Source organism: Stegastes partitus, unplaced genomic scaffold, assembly GCF_000690725.1.
Source record: "Stegastes partitus isolate 25-593 unplaced genomic scaffold, Stegastes_partitus-1.0.2 Scaffold31, whole genome shotgun sequence".
NCBI lineage: Eukaryota > Metazoa > Chordata > Actinopteri > Pomacentridae > Stegastes > Stegastes partitus.
Window position 1 is genome coordinate 759,718 of NW_007577762.1, and position 25,051 is coordinate 784,768.

General features: G+C 39.1%; 1 protein-coding gene across 1 annotated transcript in view; it reads right to left on the reverse strand.

The window, feature by feature from the left end:
* LOC103370597 (glypican-5-like) overlaps positions 1-25,051 on the reverse strand; it is a 63,187-nt gene that overhangs the window by 13,380 nt on the left and 24,756 nt on the right. Inside the window, exons 8-9 of the mRNA XM_008299709.1 lie at positions 21,680-21,800; positions 8,803-8,932 (exon numbers count right to left, since the gene is read on the reverse strand). Of these exons, the coding sequence (XP_008297931.1) occupies positions 8,803-8,932; positions 21,680-21,800 (251 nt within the window). The remainder of the gene's footprint in view (positions 1-8,802; positions 8,933-21,679; positions 21,801-25,051) is intronic.

Sequence of the window (25,051 nt, forward strand, 5' to 3'; positions counted from 1 at the left end):
CTACTGTTACCCCTTATCATTCTGTATGTGCTTATGTTAAAGCCTCAAGCTGTGAGACCTGAGCGACGTAAACAAAACACAACCAAAGAACTGGAAAAAACTAGCAGTTAAAGGAGAAACACCAGCCAGAATATGAAAAATGCAGACATCTCAATTATGTGTCAAAATAAATTTACATCCTATTAATTTTGCTAAATTTGTTTTGGAGAAAATATTGCTAAATTGTTTACTGGTTTATCTTCCTTGGTCGTGTTATTTCCAATCCAGAAAGTGTAACATTCATACCGCAGGATAGCTGGAAGGAGCAAGTTGGAGAGTTTGCATTCTGCATCTCAAACTGTTATCCCACAACACTCACCAGCCAGAATGATATATTTTAATGAATCCAATGTAAAAAAAAAAAAAAATAATAATACATAAAGCACGAAGCCTTATGAGCGAAAATCACAGCAAAAAGAGTTCCTTACTTTACAGTGAGAGTGTACTAGTTTCTTACCTTTTCTGTATTCTGTAGTGACACATAGTTGCTCAGTCACTATTTACTGCACATTATTTTCATCGCAAGAGTCCATTGAATAAAATTAATTACATTTTTAATAAATAAAAAATGGACAATATTAGGGGTTAAAGGACAAAACTTGCAGAACATTATTCAACATTATGTCTTTGTTAAAAAAAATCTTTTGAAAACACCAAAACCAATAACGTGTTAGTCCATCTCGGATACCTTTTTGCTTTTTCTGTCCTTTCAGCCTCAAGCCCATTCATGACTGAGTTGTTAATCTTCAAAAGCAGCTCATGGTTATATCAGGTGGCAACTTGTGTGACTGAAAAATTAAGGCAATGCAGAAGTGCCAAAAACTGCAGTTTCTCAAATGGCCACTTGAGGTTGGCCCCAAAAGTGAGTGAATCCCCATCGACTCTCATGTTAAAATGCTCAACTTTACAGCAGAATGAACATGTTCACAGCCTGGTGCAGTTAATGGTTTTGGGCTCTATAGCTGTATAACATCATCATTTTAATTATTTATATATATGAAATTGTATATCTATATCTATATCTATATATATAGTCTATGGCTTACATTTGAAATGTGTTGTTTCCATCAAATGGAGCAGGTAGGACATCGGTGGGGAATTATTTTCAGTCAGTAGTATATTTAAAACAACAATGATGTGCACGTGGACTTAGAATGAACTACATGTTTCTCTAACACAGCCACGTATCACAATGCTGTGGCTCACCGATGCAGTTTCAATGGGATTTCTTGACTGTAAAAAAAACCCAAAAGATATATCAACACTTATTCTTGCTTTAGCTTCCAGTAGCAGCTTTTGAAGGGAAAACACGAACATTTTACACTATGATCACTTCTCTTCAGTATACCTGAAATGTTTTCTTAACATGTTGGAAAAAAATCTAAGCAGTGTTATATTTTCTCTGCTATATATCTACTAATATATATCCCTAACTAGTTGCACATATGTTCTGCTGTTGCAACAGTCTGTTGACTGCAGGTGAAAATAAAGCATGATAGAAAAGAAAATGCTTCGGTTTGGCTTTCCAGGGCAAAACTGCAGCATCAGTCGGACACTCTTTGCATTCATTTCATGTTTTACACCTTAGTGTTTTCCAGTATATGCATGTACAAAGAAAGCAGTTTCATTTTATGGCACTGATCAATCCAGTTCAAAGGCTCGCTCTGGGAACTTTTATATATAACTTTTATAGTCACCGGTGCAGATTAGAAGCCTCGCCAGACTTTTTATTGTTCTTTCTGGCTCTCTTTGGACAGCAGTGGATGCTTACGAATGCAGATCAAACTGTCCTCAGGCAGAGGGGCAGCATTTTTAAGCAGTGGAAAACACTGGCCTTTCCCTTTAAGATGAAATAGCTTCTAAAGGCTTTGTGAATCTGGCCCCAGGGAAGTGGGGGAGAGGCCAGCAGAGCCAAGGCAGAGATGATGGAGGGAAGATACATGGAAGCAGGGCAATAAAGGGAAAATGGTTCTGCAGTGTACAATATCCTGTTGTATTTCTATTATTTATTGCAGGTTTATGGTTAGAACCAAATACTGACAATATTTTAACTGGAAATTAAACTGAACTAACACAACAGAAGAAACGGAAACATACAGAAAGCACAATGTAAAAATGCCTTTTACACTCGGCCAAGAAAGATGGCAGAAAATCTGCCACACCTCCTTCCTTTCTGTATCTCTCCATCTCTTCCTCCCATTCTCTCCTTCTCTTTCTTCATTGTCATCAAATAGGGACCCATGGGAGGACAGACCACCTGGTAACCATGGTTACGGGGATTGAGTGCCCCTTGCGAGTACACATTCACACATTCTCTTACATACACACTCGCACACAAATACCTCTTGTACTTGGTAAAGACACAAAGAGTTCCTGAATATATTACCAGCGATGCAGTGAAAGAGAAACCAGCCCATGGTCTTATGGGAAAGGATTTGGTGCTTTGCAGACTGGCATTAGTGGTTGTTATGTGACTCATGGATACCTGGAGGTTACAGTATTACCAGCGGCGCATCCACCACCACATCACAGGTTATATTACAGCAATTATGGTGACACAGCATTTAATTTGTTCGAGAACAGAAACATGAAAAGAAGAAGAGATGAGATGAGAAGCTGTGATTACATTTACATTATTGACGTTATAGGACCTGGATATGTCTGGGGAGACAGAGAGATGGGAGAAGGGGCAGTTAAAGAAGGGATTGAGGAGAGAAAATCAATCAGTTTAATCTCGGTGAATTCCTGAAAAAGGGAGGGTGAGAAATGACTCGATGAAGGAAGAGCAGTGAATGAGGAACAAAAATACGCCCCTGCAAAATAAAAAATTACCTATAATAAAAATTTTAAAGAATGCTAACAATGACTATATTTGTTACAGTTTTTTATTACAAGACCTACACAGTTTGTATCTATTGTTCTATATCAATGGTCGACAACAATGCGTGAGAATAAACTAAATTATCTTTTGGCTAGACTTGACTAGTCTCTTTCTTACAAATAAATAAATAAGTAAAATGGCACAAATAGCGCTAACTTAAGCTCACTGCTTTTAAGTGCTACTATGTTCGGATGCCTGGCTTTTTCCTTCTGCTTTTGATGTGCGTACAGTGTTTGCCAAGTGATTCTCCCTCCTCTGTGCTGAGATCAACTTGCCTTGATGTGGAAAATGGACTTATATCAAATAATAATAGACTGTGTACTGTCTCAGCAGGACTAAAATAACTTCTCACTGTTAAATGGCCCACATAAATAAAACAAAGGCATGGCGTTTTGGAGCTTGATTTCTGCTCCTGGCTGATATCGCCTGGCCCCACACCTCCCCCCTCTCATCCTACTCTTCTCTTGTCCCTCTTCAGTTTTCAATAAAGCGCAGATGTCATGACAGTTAATTGCAAGAAAGAAAGAATATATTCTTTTCTATGTCACCTGTCTCTGTTCCTGTCTGCAGGATGGGGACAGAAAGAGAGAACTTTAGCTCAATCATGTGTTGCAAAAAACAGCGGGTTGATATTGAGAAAGACATTATAAGTCAAGAAGTGACACACGACTGGATCCCTTTCAATCAGTCAGACAGAGAACCGGTATCCATAAAACAGAACGGATCAGACATAAAGACACTGAAGACGCAGATGTCCTGTCTGCACAAATGCAAACACGTTATAAATCTTACACATAGAGCACATGTTGGGCACACATGCGCGAGCGAGAAGCTATAAACATTCATTTGTGCGCGCACATCCACACGATCGCAAACACTCTCTTTGTCACGCAAGCAGAGTATTGTTTCTATGCTCTTCCTCTCCTGTGAAATAATAAGCTCCACATTTCAGTGATTCGGATTTTGAGAAATGGTTCGTAGGCAGAATTTTAAAGACGGAGAATCAGAGAGCACAGAGTTAGTCGCGGATCTATAAGAAAAACCACTGGTGGTCTGCATTTATTCATTTAATTGCACTCACACATTGAGTCAGAACTACTGATTTAATGTACAGTACAGACATAAAATGTACAAATAAATAAAAGATTAAATGACTAGCCAATCTCTGTGATTTGTGTGGTCTAGTTGATCCTGCATCACTCTTTCAGCTTCAGTGCATGTGAGGCTTGTTTATATGCATAGAGATGCCGACGAGCAGTGGGAAATGCAGAAAATCCCCTTTTGTCACTCTTTATTGAGATTCTTTCTTCAGGAATTCATTGTGGCCTGAAAGGCAAGATCCCAACACATTGCCACCAGCTCGCTAAATCATAACCAGCAATTTTCTCTGTGAATAGCCAGTAGTTTCAGGCCCAGCGGGAGGTGTGAGTTTCCACAGATGTGACACATCAAGGTCAATGGGAAGGGTATGACAAATGGACCCACAAACACCTTACTTTTTAGAGCTGTTAAAGAAGGGGACGGTGCAGTACACACTAAGCATGTTTGTTTTAAAAATGTTCCTGATGAAGGCAAATGAAGGCTTGTTTTCTGAAATGCAGAATGTGAATTTTGCGCATATATCAGATTATTATTTGCAATCTCTTGTCCTTGGCTTTAAAATATTGTGGTTTATGAATAAATATGTTACATGTTATGTAAGTTCAATTCTGGTTTTGGAAAATGCAAAGTGCCATTTGATTCTTTTTAAAATGTTGCTACCACTACAACAAACTAACTTAAGCAGCAATGATTGAACCAGTTGGGGTTCCCAACCCTCTGTTCTACTATAGACTGTATTTACTTTGAACTGGTCAACCTGACTGAATCCAACTTGTGATGAAAACAAACAAACAAACAAAAAAAAACAAAAAAAACTGAGGCCTAAACCCAATCCAAGTGGTAGCCTCAAGGGCTGAAAAAATGAAGCCAATGCAGAAGTTTCCAAAACTGCAGTTTGAGGCTGGCTCCAACTTCCCAGAACAAATGTGATTACAGGCTAGTACAAAAAACGACTTTGTTAGCTAAATTTCCCCAATCAAGAAGCAATAAAAGCTGCAGTTCCTCAAACAGCCACTTGAGGCTGGCTCTAAAAGTGAGTCAGTCCCTATAGAACCCTACGATAATAAGTCCCACTTTACAGGATCAATAAAAATGTGAACAATCTGGTACAAAAACTGTTTTGGTGTCTACAGCTTATGTTCTTGTTTTTGACAACTGTGCAGTGGTTACATTTCTAAATAACTCACCCATTTAGATTGTATTTAGGATTAAAGTGATGCATAATTAAGGGTGAGGCCACTTTGAGTGACAGAAGGGTGCCGTCACAGAACAGTCCATGGCTCTGGGATGTTTTCCTGGCCCGCCTCAGCTCCACTCCAGCTTTAACTTATTTTTGGATTAGTCGGGAGTTAGGAGGAGTCAGGAACTGCCAAGATGCACCCACCACAGTCAGCTTCAAAGCCAGTGTTCAGGAAAACTATGGGTGAAGTAGTAGAGGGTTCATCCATATTTATTTAGATCATGATATTACTATATTGTTATTGTCTTTACTTTATATTACCTGTAACTGAAACAGGATAATGCAACGCAATAGCTACACTCTTTGTCTCTTCCTTGTAGTCAGTCTACATGAAACACAGACATGACATGTTTGTATGAAAATAACAGTCATTGAGAAAAAAGGACATTTCTTAATAAGTTACATTTGTAAATAAACTAACTTAATCTTAACCTAATCCAACTCCATGCAGCGAATGACAGATTTAATTACATACTGCACTGATTCTTAAAGCCAGGAATAAGGAAACATGCAGCTTCCACAGGCATATTTAAGGTAATAAATGCACACATATCTCCCAATAGCTGTAACGATGTAAAATAACTCAGCTTTTCCTACTTGCTCATCTCATAGCCTGGCTTTGGTCTGCAGCCTGACATAAAGGATCAGAAAGCTGCACTCGTGTTTTACATTACAATAAGAATACACACTCATGACTCCAGTAATGAGAAGCACAGTGCAGGGATAATGAATGCGACAATGACCTTTGACCTTGTTACATTCTGCCTTCGGGGACAGGGATGACATCACCAAGGTGACCATGAGGATGACACGACCTCTGAACAACACGGTGCCGAAGCAGAAGTCCTGCTTTACTGAATTATGACAATCAATCCGGTGAAGCAAGCGCAGGCTGACCTCCAACAATAAAACTTCTGTTGTCGCAGAATTTCCATCCTAATGAAACTACAGAAAACACCAACAAACGCTGCTGTTATGACGTTATTGATTTGACCTGAAAACTATTGCCCCGGGTCAGCACCAATATGACCACAGAGACGAAGGCACAGAGCACTTGGGTGTCATGGAAAGTTCCATCACCATAAAGGTGGCTGGGGTCTTCTCATATGTTGACCAGTTAATCAACATATGTGTTTTTCCAGCTAAAGATAGACGTGGACAGTAAAGCTTTCCACAGCGTATATGGATGACGGCAAGGCTGCACTGTTTATCCTACGGGCTTCTGGTTGGAAATGACATCGATATTCTCAAAATACTGGACCTGTTTGCGGTTATTCAACAGATTTGTTTTAAGGTAGGCTGCTTCTATACATGAAAGAGTGAGTTTCTTACTATAAGCCATGAGGTCAGGTCACACATAAACACACTGACACAGTTTAAGGGATACTGGTTCATTTACATGACAGATGTCTGTTATGTTTGTTTGTGCACTAGGTACTAGTTTAACATGAATGTGAATGAATGAATCTGTTGGAAAAGGGTCATGTACAGGGCAGCAACTGCCATTTGGCATCATGCCCTCCTTATTTTGCAGCGTAGTTTGCCTTCTTGTTATATTAAAGAGTAACTTAACACCCACAGAAAATAGTGTTGCATCACCTCGATGAAGTGATGCATGTGTCTACTTCAGGTTGTACTGGTACACTGTGAAAACACTGCTGAGTGCGGTTACACTTGCCAAAGGGAGCACTTCTAAACACAAAAAAGATAGAAGAAGAAAATGTGAATTAGGCTTGTTTCAAAAATCTGCTTTGAAGTGAATAAACCAGGCTGCATAGCGTCGTCAGAGGGTGACGGTATAGACAGTAATAAACAGGGAAGCCACAAACAAAATCAGTTTGCCACATAAAATACTTTGTAGAAGAAGGAAAACACTAAACATGGCCATCTATGAGGGAAAAATGGAGAGAAGTTTCCCAGAATTGTTTTCAATGGAGAAAGCTATTATTCTTTCATGTCAGCTGGTATTCGACATGTTATATACTGTCAATAGGTGGCGACAACAAAAGAAGTGGAATCAGCTGATCGGTCATGTAGGTGAGGTGTTCACTATGTCAGAAACATGTTTCTATGTCCCATCATGTGCATTAACTCTTTTTCAAAAATAAAAAAACAAAACAAAACCTAAATCAAGCATGAAAATAGTTTTTGTGAATTGGGTACATTTGTGATTTGCACTTTCCATTAACTTTCTCTAATGTAATATTTCTAAAGGCGCATAAAACACCATGGCTAGTGATGATGGTTGTGGTCAGTTTTACAACAGATGCTACACTCTGAACCAGAAAGAAATGCACATAAGTTCTTTCAGTCACTGTTAGTTTACTTCAAGTTAAGTCATTTATTTTGACACAGAAAATCAACACAGTCCCATTTAGCATTTCACAATTTTGGATTTTTGTTGTTTCTCACAAAGTCAAGAATTGTATAATTTGAATCCAAGCACTTGTAGTTGCTTCGTGGTAGCATTAGTGTCTACTGCAGGTTCTCCTACACACTTTAAATGTGAGGGTGAGGTGAGGTGAGGCGTAAATAGCTGCTTGCAATCTGCAACCTGACTGCTAAATATGCGAAATTCTAATTTTAGAAATGCATAAAAACCTCCAAAAAATTTTAGACACTGCCATCTTTTTGTCCATTTCAAATGTTGAATGACCACGCAGAATAAAGCTGCTTTTACTCAGAACCAGAAGTTTCTTTGGTCATTAGAACAGCGCTTCAGATAATCCAGAGTCTACACAATACTCTAAACCAGAGCTCTCAGGCTGGAGGGAAGAAGAAGCTCGACAACAAACACATTGTAAATCTGCGGGGAGCACTGCGTCTGAAAAGATTTTTTTACACTGAGGACAGAAAACATTACATTTGGCCAGTAACCTAAACATGGAGCACCTTTTTCTCATCAACAATTTAAATCATAGCAAACTTTAAGTACATTCACTCTGTGGGATTGCCTCAAGGCTCCGAGGGGTTCCCAGATCTCCCTGTGACACCATGTATTATGTATAAGCTAAAGCACGACGAATAAGTCAAAAGATAAATGAATAATTGCAGCTTATTTTTCTATTTCTGTATTTGGGGTGACCTGGTTGTTAGTGCATCCTTTATCCCGGCTGAGAAGAAGAAAAAAAGAAAAAAAAAAACTGCAGAGAGCAGCAGAAAGGGAGACGGAAAAAGTGAGAGAGAGGAAGAGCGAGGGAGGACAGTTGAATCCATCTCTCAGTACTATCCCTCCCTCTGGGCATTTCCCTGCTGGCACACGATATGTGGAGGCTGCAGCATTCTAATATCTGCACCATGCCAATGAACTAAGTGTGTGTTGTCTTTTATTTATTACTAGTGTATGTGTATATATACAGTATGCGCATGTGTAATGTAGGAATCAGAAGCAGTATATTTGCGGAAGGAAAAGACAAGCTTGCAAGAGTGCATCAACTCGTATGCGTATCTGTGTGGGTGTATGTTTGCTAATGTTTGTTCCTCTCTTTTTGCGTGCTTGTCCGTGTGTTTGTGTGCATGCGTGACTCACCGCTCTCCTCACCAGATGCTTCACAGCCATCTTCATCATCACAGTCGTCTCCGCTGCCTCCATCTGTCTGCGCGCTCCCTCCCTCCTCTTCCTCCCCTCTTCCTCTCGCTTTGCTCGCCCAGCCGAGCTCGACTAACAGCTCCTAAATAAAACACACACACACACATGCAAATGTCCAAACATATTACACATGCACTTCTAAGATACACAAAAACTCACATTTGCATACTTAGTCACGCTGGTGGGGTGACTCTGAGGATGGCAATGTTGGTCAGCTTGTCCACCTCTATTGGAGGGACGCTCTTGAAAGTTTGCAAGACATTCATAGTTATCAGAGGGCTTAACTTACAAACTTTCGTGATTCCTTGACTTTTGAGTAAAATGTCACAACAACTAATGGAATAACTGTGATTAATTATTGTGCACACTTTAAAAGGACTCATAAGATAAACTTTCAACACTCATGTGGTCCCTTCTCATTCTGTCTAGAACCATTATTAGGCTAAAATTTCAATTTGCCCAGTACTTAAATATTAGGAAAACAAATGCATTTCCAATGGTATCAGATACACTTTGTGTTGAGTACAAGTTAGTACATCTTAGCGTGCAAAAAGGTTTAACTAAGAACATGAACATGGTTATATGAGCATCAGTCTGTGAGCTTAACTGGATACTGATTGTAGCATTTAGCTCAAACCATTGCTGTGCCTAAGCTGAGACTTTATATTTAAGATGGAACGAGCCACTGTGATGTTACCAACAGTTTTGGTAGCTTTAACTTTGGTATTTGACTATTGACACTTTTGCTTTTTTGAAATTTGACATAATTGAGATGGGAAAATCAAGATATCAAGGACATTATGCTCACTGATACAGTAGTGACCCATCAATCAAAGGTAGCCCTGTCCTAAAACATACCCTGATTTAAAATGTATTTTTAATAATAATAAATTACCTTCATGCTATATTGAAGGAGACTTGAAGCTATAGTGAATAGGACCATTAACCCAACAGGAAAATGTTTACTACGGTAACAAATCAAGTGAAAAAAGGGTAATTTTTTCTTAGACATCTATGCAATAAGACTTCTTTTGCCACTGGAGGAGTCGCCCCCTGCTGGCCAGTGGTAAGAATGCTGGTTTAAAGCACTTCTGCATTGGCTTCATTTTTAAGATCCATCTTTTATATAAAGTCGATCAGCCCAAGTGAAGTCTCACAGAACTTCAAGCTTGGCTGTAGGTTTTAAATCTTGTTTTGTTTTTTTGTTTTTGATTTTAGACATATTGCTGACCTTAGAATGAGTTGCAGTATGTCCAAAGGAGCATAAGCTTGCACTTACAAATCAACAAACAAAACATTTTTTAAAAATCATAGCAAAGTCAGGCATATACTATATTTTTCTATTTTTAGAACTAAAATTTTATATTATTTCTTGTTGTTTTTTTTGTTTTTTTACTTATCTGTATGTATGCAATATCATTCTAATAGCAAAATTACATGTCTTCTGTTTAAGTACAGTTTTTTTGTTTTTGTTGTTTCAGAAATGTAAACATCTATTTTCAATGCCAGAAAAGCCCTTTAAGTTGAAAATCGGGTGCTCTGACAATACTTAATAATATGGGAGCAATCATAGAGGACAAATACTGGAGTTAAAAATGATTGTAGCTCTGCTGTATTTTGCCTATTAAAGGCAAAAAATGGCCAAGAAAAATATTTATACACACAAACATATAGACAAAGACACAAAAAATATTTTAAAAAGTAGAAAAACACACCCACAGGTCATAGTGCACATTAGAGGGTAATTGAGGGTCATACCGTCTCAGAATGAATCCATATTTTCTCCTACTCAGTTAAGTTACAGTGCGGATGCTGTGCCATGTTACATAATTGTGATCCCAGATAAAAATCTCACGTCTCCTCAAGCTCTGCTATTGAGGAAAAAATGGACAACATTCACTCAGTGCATGAATCAAATATTGAGTTGTGACTCTGTTTCAGTCAGTGGTTGTACAATCTGATTATTGTACTCGTTACAGTCAACACAAACTTTTGTTCCAAGCAAGAAACTATAAAACCAACCAAACCAAAATTTTCGTTATTAGGTTTACACCCATACACAGCGACAGGGACGTATAATTGGTTCACAGTATGATAAATGTGTGTTGTGAAGAGTCAAGGTAGGTAATATATAAATTCCAGCTGAGGAAAGAGATAAGGCAAACCGCCACCAGTTTTATGAAGGAAAAAGATATATTGTACTGACATTTTATTTTTCTCAAAGATAGCACTTCTATTTATACAGCGGGTGTGATGCCACAGTCTATCGTAATGATTTATATTACCTTACACTGGTGAAATCTGTCTGGAAATTAAATATTACAAAAGGCCAAACTGAGAGTCAACTGTTCAGGATTTTATAATTGCAGACATTTTTTTAAAACTTCATTGTCATGCAGGGGAAGAGTCTCTTGTTGGTAAACAGCCAAAATCTTTTTGACTCTCCAGTATTTAAAGGCGGTTAGACACTGCTTTGCAAATATAATCCCTGTAACTCATTAACATGTGGAATGAGCCGGTACTGTGTTCAGTGATTTGCAACTTAATATATATACAAATAGAGAATATTAATATTAAGTCTGCCCCTGAAACGATGCAGTAGTGTAAATCCACATGCTGCACTATGTATGCATGCGTGTAACTGGATCAAGGTGAAACAAAGTTATACCGAGTGCATCATAAATTATATGTGAGAGGCTACAACTTGGGTTTATTATGTGCACATGCATATTTTCGTCAGACATCCAAAAAGCACAAGGTTTTACAAGTAATTGGTGATATTCACTCTCTACGTTCGAGGTTGAGTTTCTTTGCTGGACAGGTGAAAGTGGGAAGCAAACAGAGGGACATCTGGCCTCCACCGTGCTGTAGGTGTGTGGCAGCCATGGAAACAAGGGGAACCAAGGTTATTATATGACAGCATGTCCGAGGGGACGTGGAGACAGACTAGGCTCTGTGTGGTGATTCACCATCATGTCATCGGACTGCAAATGAGGGCTGAGGGAGGACAAAAATACATTACAGCAATGTTTCCACCAGGACTGTTTTCTTAGTCATGTGGAAAGTCTAGAATTTAAGCAGAATTTGGGCCATGTGGCATTGAAACTCTCCACTGAAACCAACAGGCCAACAAATAAAATTATTCAAGGGTGGCTACTCCAGAATGGGCTGTCCAGTCTAATTAATGAGAGGAGGAAAAGTGAGGTGAGGACTTTTGGTCTTACTTTCTCGTTTGCTTCCTACTAAAATACACAAAAACAAATCGCAGGGGAGGTTGGAAGATGAAATCTGCATTGAAAGTTCTAAAAGTAATAAAAGGCAGTTGTATAAATTACTTTGCTTCTATTAATCCAACAACGAACACCTGGATTGACAAGTAACCGTTGTTTGTTTAAGGTGTTTTAGTTTGTTTTTTTAGCAAAATATCAAAAGTAACATATTGTACAAATGGTTACGAAAGGTGCAGATAGGCTCCACTACAGTTCTTTACACAATACAATGTGTGCAGCAAAAACCCTTTATACAACTTACTCGCCTTATTCTAATGACCAAGCAACTCTGTCACTGGTGAATGTTTACAATGGGTGGTTCTGCAGAAATTCTGGATGAAGTTCAATAAAGTTTTCTAATGCCAAAGTTGCAGGTAGACATTCTGGGAAGACAAGCGTACACATTACATCACATAAGGGAGTTGCTGCTGCCTCAGCGAGCTGTGTAGAAGTATAGGTGGTAGTTAGCCTAAGTGACTGGGATTTTTGCTAATTACTTTGTATTTCACAGTATTTCAACACGCTGAATTATTGTGTGCAGGTTGCAGCCTGTCAGAACATGGAGTCCACACTTTTCCTAACAAGCTTTTTGTACCCGAGCACATTTTGTGCGGGTGGAGAGACTTCATTGCTAAATAGGTAATGAAAAATGTGGTCGTATGCAGTGCTCATTTTAGACAGGAGGGTTATGTGTTCCCAAGATGTGATCGAGTTCTGGATGGGATGTCAAAGCTAGCGCTGTGAGAGGATCATAGCTGTTGTGGTTCCTGCGATGCACACAGCTGCTTCAGGTCCACCATCAGCAGCAGGTTCTGGTCCTGGAATCGGCAGGATCAATGATCATACATCTGTCAAAGACCCAGCCCAACAAAAACATGAACTGTGCCCTGTAAGTTTTCTTTAATCAATGTACAAACTTTTAAATTAGCGAGCACTCCCCCACTGCTCTCTCTCTTTCTCCTGTGGCACCATAAAAGGTGGTATCAATTCATGTAGGAAAAGTAAGATATGACTGAGAGCTCAAAACCTTTCTGTTTAAAATGGCCTGTTGATACCTGGTTGCGTGGTGACATTTTATTTCGGTTACCTTCCCTGTTCTACCATTGGTTGTTGTCACACCACTACTTACTGCAGAGAAGCCAATATTTCTCCAAGTCCTTATCGGTCCCTGCACCCAGCAGGCTGTTGAAGCTGTAGTCGTATATGTATGAATAAACATTTTAAGCCTCTTCAGTGTTAACACGACAGCTATGATCCACATTTCTTATTGTTGAAGCTCGGTCCAGCTTATCCGCTCTCCCTTTTGTAATGTCACAAACATGTAGTGTTTTATGAGGCAGGTATAAAACTCCAAAATTACTTTCAATGTTAGTGTAGTGGAGTTACAAGTTGCTCTTTAAATGAGGAGTTTTAACAATTCCTGCACATGGTTGCTACAGACTTCTTAAGCAACTTCTTGGAAATCACTGATTCAGTTAAAGATGCTCCACATTACCAACAGCAAAACCACAATGTGTCATTTTTATACTCAGTTTTTAAAAAAATTAAAGAGATAAAATACATTAGTAAGCTCTAGAGGTGGTGGTAGGATTTTATTATCTTTGGACACAACCAGAATAACTGTTTCCCTCCATTTATAGTCTTTGTGCTAAACCAAGCTCATTGGCTGCTGCCTGATAGGAGACTGGAATCAGTTGTCTTATCTAAGAAAACAAATAAGACTATTTTTACCAAAATATTGAACTTGTCCTTTAAACAAATGAAGACAACCACCACTCTGTGATTAGACACAAACTCTGGTCTCCTCAGTGAAATTAGGATCACTGGATCACTGGATGCAACGCTCTTCGGAAACAGCGTTTTAATGAAGCCATCCTTGCCCATGCTGTCATCTGCTGTCACTTAATAAAAAAAAGTGGATGAGCAGTGGGGGGAGCGCTGCCCTTTCTACGCAGGGCAGCCCCCACAGGGTTGATTAGACTCAACTTGATTGGCTGAGCAAGTACATACAAATTTTAATTGCGAGGATGAACGAGTGGCTACACTAATAGAATCCCATTAGACTGCAAAGCCCGTGTGAAACACAAGCCACTGCTGCAAAGGTCTGATTAACACGTAATACAAATTGGGACAGTGAGAGATAAGAAGAGAGACGAAGGCAAAGACAGACCTTCAAAACATGGCTGATGAAATAATTAAAATTCCAGAGATGCCTCTTTGTCCTGTTTCATATTTGCTTCCTCCTCTCATCCTTGTTGTGGGAGTGTGTTAAAGGCACACATGACAGCCATGAATAATAATTAATAAATGGCGGGCATTAATGTGTGCGCCTCCCCCTAAGAGAAATTACAGGGGCAGCTAGCATGAAAGAAACACAGCCCAGGACCTGAATTTCCAAAGGTGACTCTAAACTTGTTCAAAGGACAAAGCGAGCACAGTGGGCTTGTTTGTGTGCACAGACCTGCATTGTCTGGGTTTATCAAAACGATGGAAGAACCGCACATTCTTTGGAATGGAAAATAGTCTGCAATGCAGATGAGTTGTGTAAATCAGGCTTTTCCCCTCAGTTCATGTTGTGACCTGTTAGCTGTATTGTGATCGATCCGGCGGGCAGGAATTACGAATCCAAAAACACTGTTCCAACTTTTTCTTTCCTCAGTGCGTGTTGGTCTTCACAGAATCCCATTTAGCATTCACAGAAGCCTGAATGTTCTTTAAATCATGTATGACCAGGACATGTACGAGTTACACAGAATTAATGGGCCTGAGAAAGCAAATCTCATCCATAAATGATTACACGGTGCATGTGGGGTGTGTGTTTGTGCGCGTGGCATGGGGGGATGCTGACTTGGCATTTTCCTCCATGTAAATGCAACATGATTAATGGACTCACCGCCAAAATTAGACGGAGCACAGAAAGAGCTTCAGCAGCAAAAAGAGAAAAATAAACCTTAGCGTGTTCCATCCCATGATTTTTCCGTAACCGTCACCGACACTGAGATTAACAGAATTTATCTGGTTTTCTAGACAAACTGAAAAGAAAACACCTGCTCCTACATGAAAACATGTCGTTAGTCATTTTTAAAGCTAGATTCATACTTGACGAAAGAGGTTAAAGGGACGCTATATGGCTCACAGTAACTATGTTGAGATTCTGTTATTCATTTTATGATATGTTAGGCAGTATTAAGGTCTGCCACGTTTCATTATTAAATTGAGAATTGAATTATTCCAACTTTATTGGCACCAGTGTATATCGCCTTTGTTGTAGGAGTGAAATGATTATCGGTTGAGCTACTTATTATTAGATCTGGCATTAATTGTTTCCTGTTATTGGTATTGTTATTTTTAAAATAAAATTTTTAAAAACCTTCCTGACATAATAGATGCATTTAAAAATATGCTACTCTGACTCTGACTCATTTCTCTTTAGCCTTCAGCAATGTCCCACCCACAGCACGATCTGACTGCTACCAACAAGAGATTAAATGGAGAAAAGTTTGTTTTTAATTTGATTAATCCCATTGAATTACACAGGTAAAGCATAAATAAAGGCACTTCAACTTTGTTTTGTGTTGGCGTTTGTAATATTCTACATTTTTACGCAAACAGTTTAATTGCACTGCAAATATACATCAGTTCCAAGTATCAGTTATCCGTTATCAGTCTCCTTGATTACTAATAATCGATATCAGAATCCATCCTGAAAGACAATATCGGTCGCCCCTTATTCCCTAGATACAGCGGGATCACAAAAACTGCCATTTTGACGAAGGCACTTGGGCTCAGAGACATGCATCAGGTGTCCTTTGGAAAGGTATCTGACTTTTTTTAATATGAAAGAGCCCCACAAGGGGGTCGGAGGGCTGGTGGCATTGAAAGTGATGTTCATGTTCCTTGCTCAATCATCACTTCTTTTTCTCTTTTTTTTCATTTGATTTTGGGTTAGGTTTCTGCATCTCAACAAACTTGCTTTGGTTTAGGAGAAGATCATAGGGAGGGTAAAAATACAAAAATACACCAACATTACCCGCATGTTAGAAGGCAAAGTGCTCATTGACTGAAAAAAGAAGCAACAGTAACAACATTAACTGAGAACATTCGACTGTGCTCTTGTGGCATCTTTTTCTGACATGCTGATTTAGGTCTATCAGACTACCCTGCTGTTGAAAAATTGACGCCACGGGGTATCCAGTGTGTTCAAATGTGATGCCAAAGGGTCGTGACAAAGCAGCAGGGCGAGCATATGTGATGAGTTGGGAGTGAGACCAGGCTTGAATGACCTAGTATAAACCCAGCTGAGAGGCATACACAGCCTGAAATCCTATCCCTGTCTTCATCAGCTTCATGGTTATGGCTATAAGGAGGATTACTTCAAAGACCAAGTGTAATGATCCTTCATTACTGCAAACAAATCTCATGTAACTGATCATGAATTGATTGAAAATGCTGCTTCGTGTAAAATAAGTTGTGTGCCTGACTTATTTTAAAATTATGGAAGGACCCCCATACCCCAACAATTAAAATGTGGACAGAGAAAATGACTGAAAATGTTGCTTATGAAAAAATGTTGGGAAGAATACACTCTAATAATGAAGCAGTCATGGAACAATGGGACAGTTTTTGAACCTATATGTCTACAAATTGATTTGGACTTTTAAGGCAGCAGGACAGAAAGATTTGCACTAAACCTCACTGTTTTATTTTTTGTAGTTGTTTTTTTTTGTGATTTTTTGTGTTTGTTTGTCTGTGTTTTAAAAATTGAAAAATTCAATAAAAACTTGAATTACAAAAAAAAGAAAATGCTGCTTCTGTAACCAGACCTTACATGTGTTTTTTTCTCAGTGCCACAAAGCTCAAATATTGTCCAAAAACTATTAACAACACATCAGTAAGCCACACTGCTGAACTGGGTGAGATGTTCCTTTATACTGGCAGAAGATACACGTGTTTCTGTTACACAGTTTGCTGTTATAAATTCTTCGTAGTGTACCAAATCCACCACTGAAAATATGAGGTGTGTCACAAAAGTTCCAGGACTGGTGTCACAAAAGATATATTTTAAACCCAAACTACAAACTACCACTTTTCCCCTTCAGACGATCAACCAGCACATCTACAAAGAGATCCTGCAGCATTTGCTTTGTTCAGTGCGCGAGAAGAGGCGAGAGTTGCATCAGGACAAGTCGCTTCACCATGACAACGTGCCTGCTCCCAATGCCCTGAGCATCCGACAGTTCCTGGCTGAGAAAAACACCCCCAAGCTCAAGGAGGTCATCAAGGGGACCCATTTTGAAGATGTGGATGACATCAAGATGGCTGTGATGACGGAGCCGTGGAGGATCCTGGAAGAATCCTTCCAGGAGTGCATGGCAGCGTGGCAGAGAAGGTGGGAAAGTGTGGTAGACTGCAGGGGGATTACTTAGAAGGGGGAAACATGTAGTTTGTAGTTTGTATTTGAAATACATCTTTTGTGACACCAGTCCTGAAACTTCTCTGACACACCTGATACAACAGTCTGCTGTCATAAATTCTTCATTGTGTACCAAATCCGCCACTGAAAATAATTCATAACAAATTTACTATTTACTGTTGTTTTGTTGAGGTCAAGAGTGGAGAGAGAAAATTGGCGACTATTCCAGACTGTTTTACTATATCATATTACTTTTCTGTTGAAAACGCATATATTCATTCATCCAGTCTATTTCTAAAAGAGTTTTACGTCTCAGGAGAAGCTGACAGTGTTTGGGAATTCAGAGAGTGTTGAGAGAGAGGCTTTGGTTTTGGTCTTTTGATTGGCATTTATTGATAATAACAAAAATACAGATTATTGCCAGGCTAATCCTAAACCTACTGGTGAGCAAAACATGTCTTTCTCCCAGAATGCGTTTGTCGGCCTATCAGCCTGTCTGACTGTCTCCACAGCCACATGGTCCTCAGCACAAATAATGAATCATCATTATGAGTAACATTCATGTATCATTTTGTGGGATCATATTCATATGATTTTATGAATCCCCCATGCAAATCATGTCGCCACATTACCATACTGTGCAGAGCTTTGAAAGTGCTGCATAAATCTAATTTAATTGTTGAATTAATTAATTTATTATTGCATGTTATTATCTACATCTGTTTGGAGTGCTGACATTTAAGTTTATTGGCTTAAGCAGTGCTTCACAGACGAGGTGATAACGGATGATTGAGAGCCAGATGAATGCGAGGACACATCGAACCCCCAGAGACACACACAACCAAGAGACCTGCCGCTGGCTTTAGAAACTGATGTATCACACCTACATCACACCTTAGTGTAACACCAAGAGATGTCACTATAATACAGCCAAAGATCAAACTAACAATAGCATCATAATTTAAACATGGAGACGAGCAATCCTCTAAGGGCAGGTATCATCATTCCTGCAGAATGCTAACCACCTTCATGTGTCTTGGTGTCGTGGCTAAGGCTAGCACAGGAGATATTAATGCTCAGTAGGAGAGTTATGAAATCAGCCACACATTTCTCTGTTTACTTTGACTTAACATTTACATAAATGCTTATGTTCTCTGATGTACATGTTCACAGCAGAAGCTTTGGCATAGCCTGCATAATGAGATAAATAAATAACCTACCTAGGGATGCAACTAATTATGATTTTCATCATTAATTAATCTGTGGACACAAGTAATCACTTTATTGTGCCATCTATGAATTTAAAACGACTGCAATAATTTCCTCAGGAAGATGCAATTAAATGGCTTGTTTTATCTGACTATACTATTAAAGTGAGCTAGAACGTTCTAATATGTGGCAACTTTGATTAAACAGTCGCAAAAATCAAATTAGATTATCAGACAGATCTTCATGGATCACTGATTAATTATCAAATTGTTGTAGCTCAAAACCAACCTCAGCAAAAATATGTCAAACCTTGATTTAAGCGTACAGACAACAGGAAAAATACACTGTTTCAGTTGTATACACGACGGATAATCAACTAAGACCTTGAATCCCAAATAATATTATCATTTCCTGCAGCGCAAACAGACAAAAATTGCTGCCTTTTTTGTCACATTTCATGACAGTGTTACTACAAAAAGGGAGGGGAAGGCCCCACAACACGAGGTTTCATTTTCATTTTCACCAGATCACTATCAATCACTTTGGAGAGAATGAATGTTTACTATAGTTACATGACAGTTTAGATAGTAGCTGTTAGGTCATCATCGAACATATTTAGGCCCTGCTGAATACCCTCCCTCTAAAAGGAAGAGTCAGCTTAGCCACTAATCTACTATACTTTTTGAAAAATTTGTGAAACATTTTCTCGTGCACAGCTTAGGCTCTGTAAGTAGAATACAAACAAAGTGGTTTGGACCAGTGACATGCGGTCATGGAAAGAAAAAATATATAATGATAAAATAATTGAAATGGTTATATTTATCCAGTGATTTGTGCTATAAAGTATTATTTTTTTCATTTCGCCTCACCAATTTTGATTATTTCTTTTAAATTCAAAATCACACAATTTTCATAATTTCCCATTCAAATGCTTGGAAGAGAGACCAGAGAGGCAGCGGTGAGCCGAGCCTCACCTTGGATTGTGCAATCCCTTGCTAACTGCGCTGGCTGCCATGCAGTGACAACGTACTGCTGTCTGTATATCACTAATAAAATGGTTCAAACACATTTAATATATGAATTGAATTTCCATAGTTTAGCTGATGTATAAAATGTAGTGGTTTTTTTGTCACTAACTGTGTAATGTGTTTCGTGTGCTGAGCGATCATAAACCAGCTGAGCAGAGGCTATAGGTGAGGCAGGCAGTTCTCTTGCCTCATGGCAGGGGGCGCTCGTGTTCCAGATATTCTTCTTGTGACTCCGTGGCTGCAGAGTAAGTGACAGCAAGCTAGGTACAATCTACAATTAGCAAGTCAAGTACAGCAAAGCAAGATACGGAGACTTTTACAAAAAAGTAACAGATATTTTGTCCAGAAGGAGCGACACATGGACTTAATTTAAAGGTAAAGGTAACACCGCAATAACTTAAAAAAAAAAAAAAAAGAAACATGCATTTTGTGGGCTACAGCTTCTATGTGTAAAGAATGCAGACATGAAACAAAACCCGTAAACTGCTGCCAGTGTAATGGCAAATATGCTACTGTGTAGAGTGCATATATTTGTAAATCTGATTCTGATGAAGTCAGTGCCTCACCAGCCATGAACCTCACCGCACGTCACTGGTTTGGACTAATATAGTGGCAACCTTGGGAGCTGAAAAATAAGGGCAATAAATGCCAAAAACTGCAGTTCCTCTAATGGCCACAGGAGGCTGGCTCCAAAACGGAATCAATCACCACAGACCCCCACATAAAAATGCCCAACTTTATAGCAGAAATAAACATGTTTATATCGTGGTACAAAAATAGTTTTGGTCTCTAAATCTAATTTGTTTGTTCACGCCAACTGTGTGTAGGGTTAGTTTTTATCGAACTTGCCTATTTTATTTGTATTTAGGCTTAAAGTTATGTAAGGGATAATCCCGCTTATACCATGGTCACTTACGAAAGATATTACTAAATAAATATTAAATCAATTATTAATACGTTAATGTTGTTTTTCACCGTTAAAATCGTAAGTTTTCCACAACAAGCGGCTGAGCGGACTATTTCATGTCTCTCGTTGTGACGCGTTGCCAAGGTAACCGGTCGGCCGCAGCTGTTATATTAGGCCTAAGTGGAGGGAAGTGAGATGATTGCTTAACGTGAGGGCAAGTGCACCTCTTACCGCTTGTGTGTGTCCAGAGGATGATGCGAAATATAACGTATATTAACGTATGTTCTGAGTTTCTGTTGCCACGGTTACCAACTACCGTTTGAGTCAGCGCATTAATTTAGAACAATCAGGTTATTTAACCGGAACTTCTTTATAGGTGTCCTATATCACTTTTTAATGGACACCCTGCAGCCAATCAGAATCGAGTATTCACCCAGACCATGGTATAAGTATAATTAAGGCAGTGGCTGCATTGAGTGAGAGGTGGGTATCATCACAGGACATCCATGTCCCAGAGATGTTTGCCTCAACTCTACTCATGCTCCCCCACTGCTTATTTTTGAAATAGTCAGGAGGTAGGAAGAGTCAGCGTTACCAAGATGCCGACAATTGGAGCCACCACACTGAGCTTCAAAAGGGATTCTAAGAAACACATGGATAATGTCGTATAGGGTTTATCCATCTTCAGATACAGTCTATGGGACGGAGCCACACATCACTACTCCAGCTTATCTTGTACACATTCGTGTTTGGGCACAGAATCGAAGTAAAGTGGGCGGAGGGAGCAAGAGTGATGGTAATCCGGGCACATTAACTATCTAAATCAGCTATCTAAATATCAACAATGTTTCTTCAGAATCACAGACTCCACCTTAACATTAAAGTTTGACTACAAGTAATATTCTTACTAGGTTCTGTTGACAATAAGAAATTAGAAGAAGAACGTGTGTTAACATTTGCTTCAATGTTAAGTTGTCATTTTAAGTGAGCACGTGATGGTTACCTGTGTTAGCTGCTCCAACTTCTGTTTCGCCCCCTTCAGGACAGGATCTGTATTACGGACGATCATTTCTGGATTCTCCCTCTGGGCTTTCAAAGTGCTGCCAACCACACGACCTGCATAACTAAAGAAAGACCGAACATGAGAAAGACACAGAGTACTTTCTGTCCCAATTTATTAGTGAGTCTGTGTCCCTCCTGCCCCAGTTTCCCCACAGTCACTATACCAGTGTGTTCAGTCAGGGTGCAGTGATTCATTTTATGAGCACACACACACACACACACACACACACACACACACACACGTGCAGTTGTGTTTCCATCATGTCAGGGGACATTACGTTGACTTACATGAATTTCAACAGACTTACTCTAAACCCTACCACAACCACTGCTTGACTAACCCGAGTCTTTAAACCAACTTCAGCCTAAACCTTCCCTTAAACCAACTCTTCATCCTAAAATGCAATGATTTACGTTATGGGTGCTTTTTTTCTTGTTCTCAGACGGGAGGCACGCCCCCACAGTGTGACTGTATAAACAGATTTATGTCCCCACAACATGAGTAGTACAAGTACAAACACACACATTGGCAAATTAGTTCACTCCTGATAAAAAGAAACAAAGAAGCCCAAACCTTTGTTCAAGCACTAGCGTCACCATTTACATTGAGTAGTAAACTGGTGATATGAGCTCATCTTTGGGCAGACTCAGAGATATTTTATTAAACACAGACTGACTGTTGATAGTCACTGCTATTAGTGGTTTTCAACGAGGCATTTAAATGACTCTTTTAGAAATTACACTTTCCCAGACGTAGAAACCTGAAATACAATTCACAAAGAGTAGTCTATTGACATTATGTGAGACTCACAGTAAGTCATTGTATGTTTTACTCTCATCCATCTGTAGCACTGTCAGCTACAGATGTTTTTGCAAATTGAAAGTTCACATGAAAATCATACAATATTATTCTAAAATACAGTGTTCTGCTGTAATTTATGTAATTTAAACCAACCACAGGTATGTGTAACATTCCTATCTAGTTTCACCTGGACTATCTGCTGTACAACAACTGGATTATGGCTCAAGAATCACAAACTAAAAGTGGAAGTGATTTCATCTTACTTTTACTGAGAAGCGTGCCAAATGCATGTTTTCAAAATGGGGCGTTTTATTGTGCTACATTCTAATAAGTAGATTTTCTGCAACTACTTGAATACAAGGTCTCTACACTGAACACTTCTAAAATGATGAATTAGTTGGAGTAGCCTGAAAGAAGAGAATTCATCACTGAGTGCGATCTTTGATCATCTCGCTTATTGATGGCTCCTTCTGTAGTGGGCTGTAAGCAAGTATCACATCATTTCAACTGTGTGGGGTGTTGGGGGTGTGGGTGGATCAAAAGGAAGATGAAGTGGGAGAAAAGCAAAAAGAGAAGAAACAAAAGTTCATGAGTCACATTTTCCCATGTTCCAAACCAGCTTTGCTAGCTAATACAATCAGCCACCAACTCAGTAACCACTCGGAGTACACACCCTCGACAACACAAACACTCTCTGGCTATGGCAACGAAGGGGAAAGGATTGTGGGAACCAAAGAGTAGCGACATGGTGGATGACTCTAAAATGACTTGACTGATGCCAAGAGCCAAGCAGTGGTGAGGACCCCATCTTTTGGAGCCATGCTGACCCTGCTGGTCTGGGATCAGATCCCATCAGAAGCTTCACACAGTGCATATGGCCTATAATTAAGTTTTTCAGATCAATGTTTTATTCTCACACAGATCATGTTTTAATGCAGGCATTCTTCCAGATAAGATCATCTCTTACTAAATGTCTTTTTTTGTTGTGTTTTTTTAAACAAAAAGTGAATGTCCTGAGGCCTCGCTCACAAAGCAGGTTCTGCCTGATCTGAATTTGTTTGGCTTCATTATGCCTGACATCAATCTGTGATAACTTATGTTACAAAAATGCTTAGGAACTGGCACTATGAGGGATGATTTTTCATTCCTGCTTTGAGCAAGTTCACATTAAATAGGCGGCCAGTTGCATATAATATCAACAGCATGTTTAATTGAAGAAAGGATGAGACTACAGATCCACATGGGAAAATCAGACCATTAGAGAGGCAGAATAATATGATGCACTGGGAATAACAATACAGCACACAAGCAGCTATAATAAATATCATCAATAGAAACGGAACTGAATGGAATAAATTAAGTATTATATTTGCGCACATTTTCAACATTTACAACAGCCTATTACCAAACAGTTATTTATGTTTCCAGTGAGATGCATTATAATAGTATTGGTGTTTCTTCTGCCTTTGCAGGGGATCTTACTGGAGAAAAGAAACTGCTCTGTAAATGCTAAACATAATGGCTACAGGAAAAGAATGACTGATGAAGGTCAGTGTGGCTCACTATATAAATTAATGGGACCTATTTTTCAGTGTGTGGACATTTTTCACATTTTAAGGCTCTGCACTGGCCTTAATTGGTATGGAGAACATACTTTATACTCATAAAATGGTCGTCTTATTGAGTCTTTTGTAAAATATCGCATGTTTCTGTGTGGTTAAAGAAAGAGCAAAAGGCTGCGCTCAGCAAATCGCTGATGGATTTCTGCGACAGAATCTCAGCTGATAAGCCTGCTGTCTACTGTGTCTAAGCTGGAGCAGTGTATACATTCTCTTAAATCCTTTATAATTTAAACTAAGTGTTCAAGTTTTACGAATCCAGATAGCTTTGGTTAAAGTCACCAGGCTAATCTATTAATCTTCCTTCATGAGACAAACCATATCTCTTAGATCTTTGTCTGCATTGCTGCATAAACAAAGGAAACGTTTTAAACATTGTTACCATGGAAACTATATAAATTGATTAAGAAGATGCACCAGTGAACAGCAAAAGATCATAAGGTGCATCCCTGCTAATCTGAGTATATTCAAAGAATTGAATTCTGCTATTTAGAGTATGGCCAGGATGTGAGAGTGTGCTTGACAAAAACAGGATATGATGGTACATGAAGCGACATGCCCAAAACAAAGTGAGGCTATATAATAACAGGATACTGGTCTTCATGTAAATGCATTAACACACATGATAAAAGGCATAACAAACCCTCTGAAATGACTTCTGAAATCGAAGGCAGCAGGAAAATATGAGAGGAAGGAGGAAGAAGAGAAGGGCAGGAAAGAAGGAGGGCGAAGAGCGAGGATGAGAAAAAGAAAGAGATAAAAGCTCAATTAAAAACCACAGATTTTCTCCATGGGGAAATCCCAAGATTCCTCAGACTCCAGCAAAGATTTTAGGGATCAGTGTCAACACCGCACATCCAGTGCATCTGTTATTGTCAACACCTCTCAAATG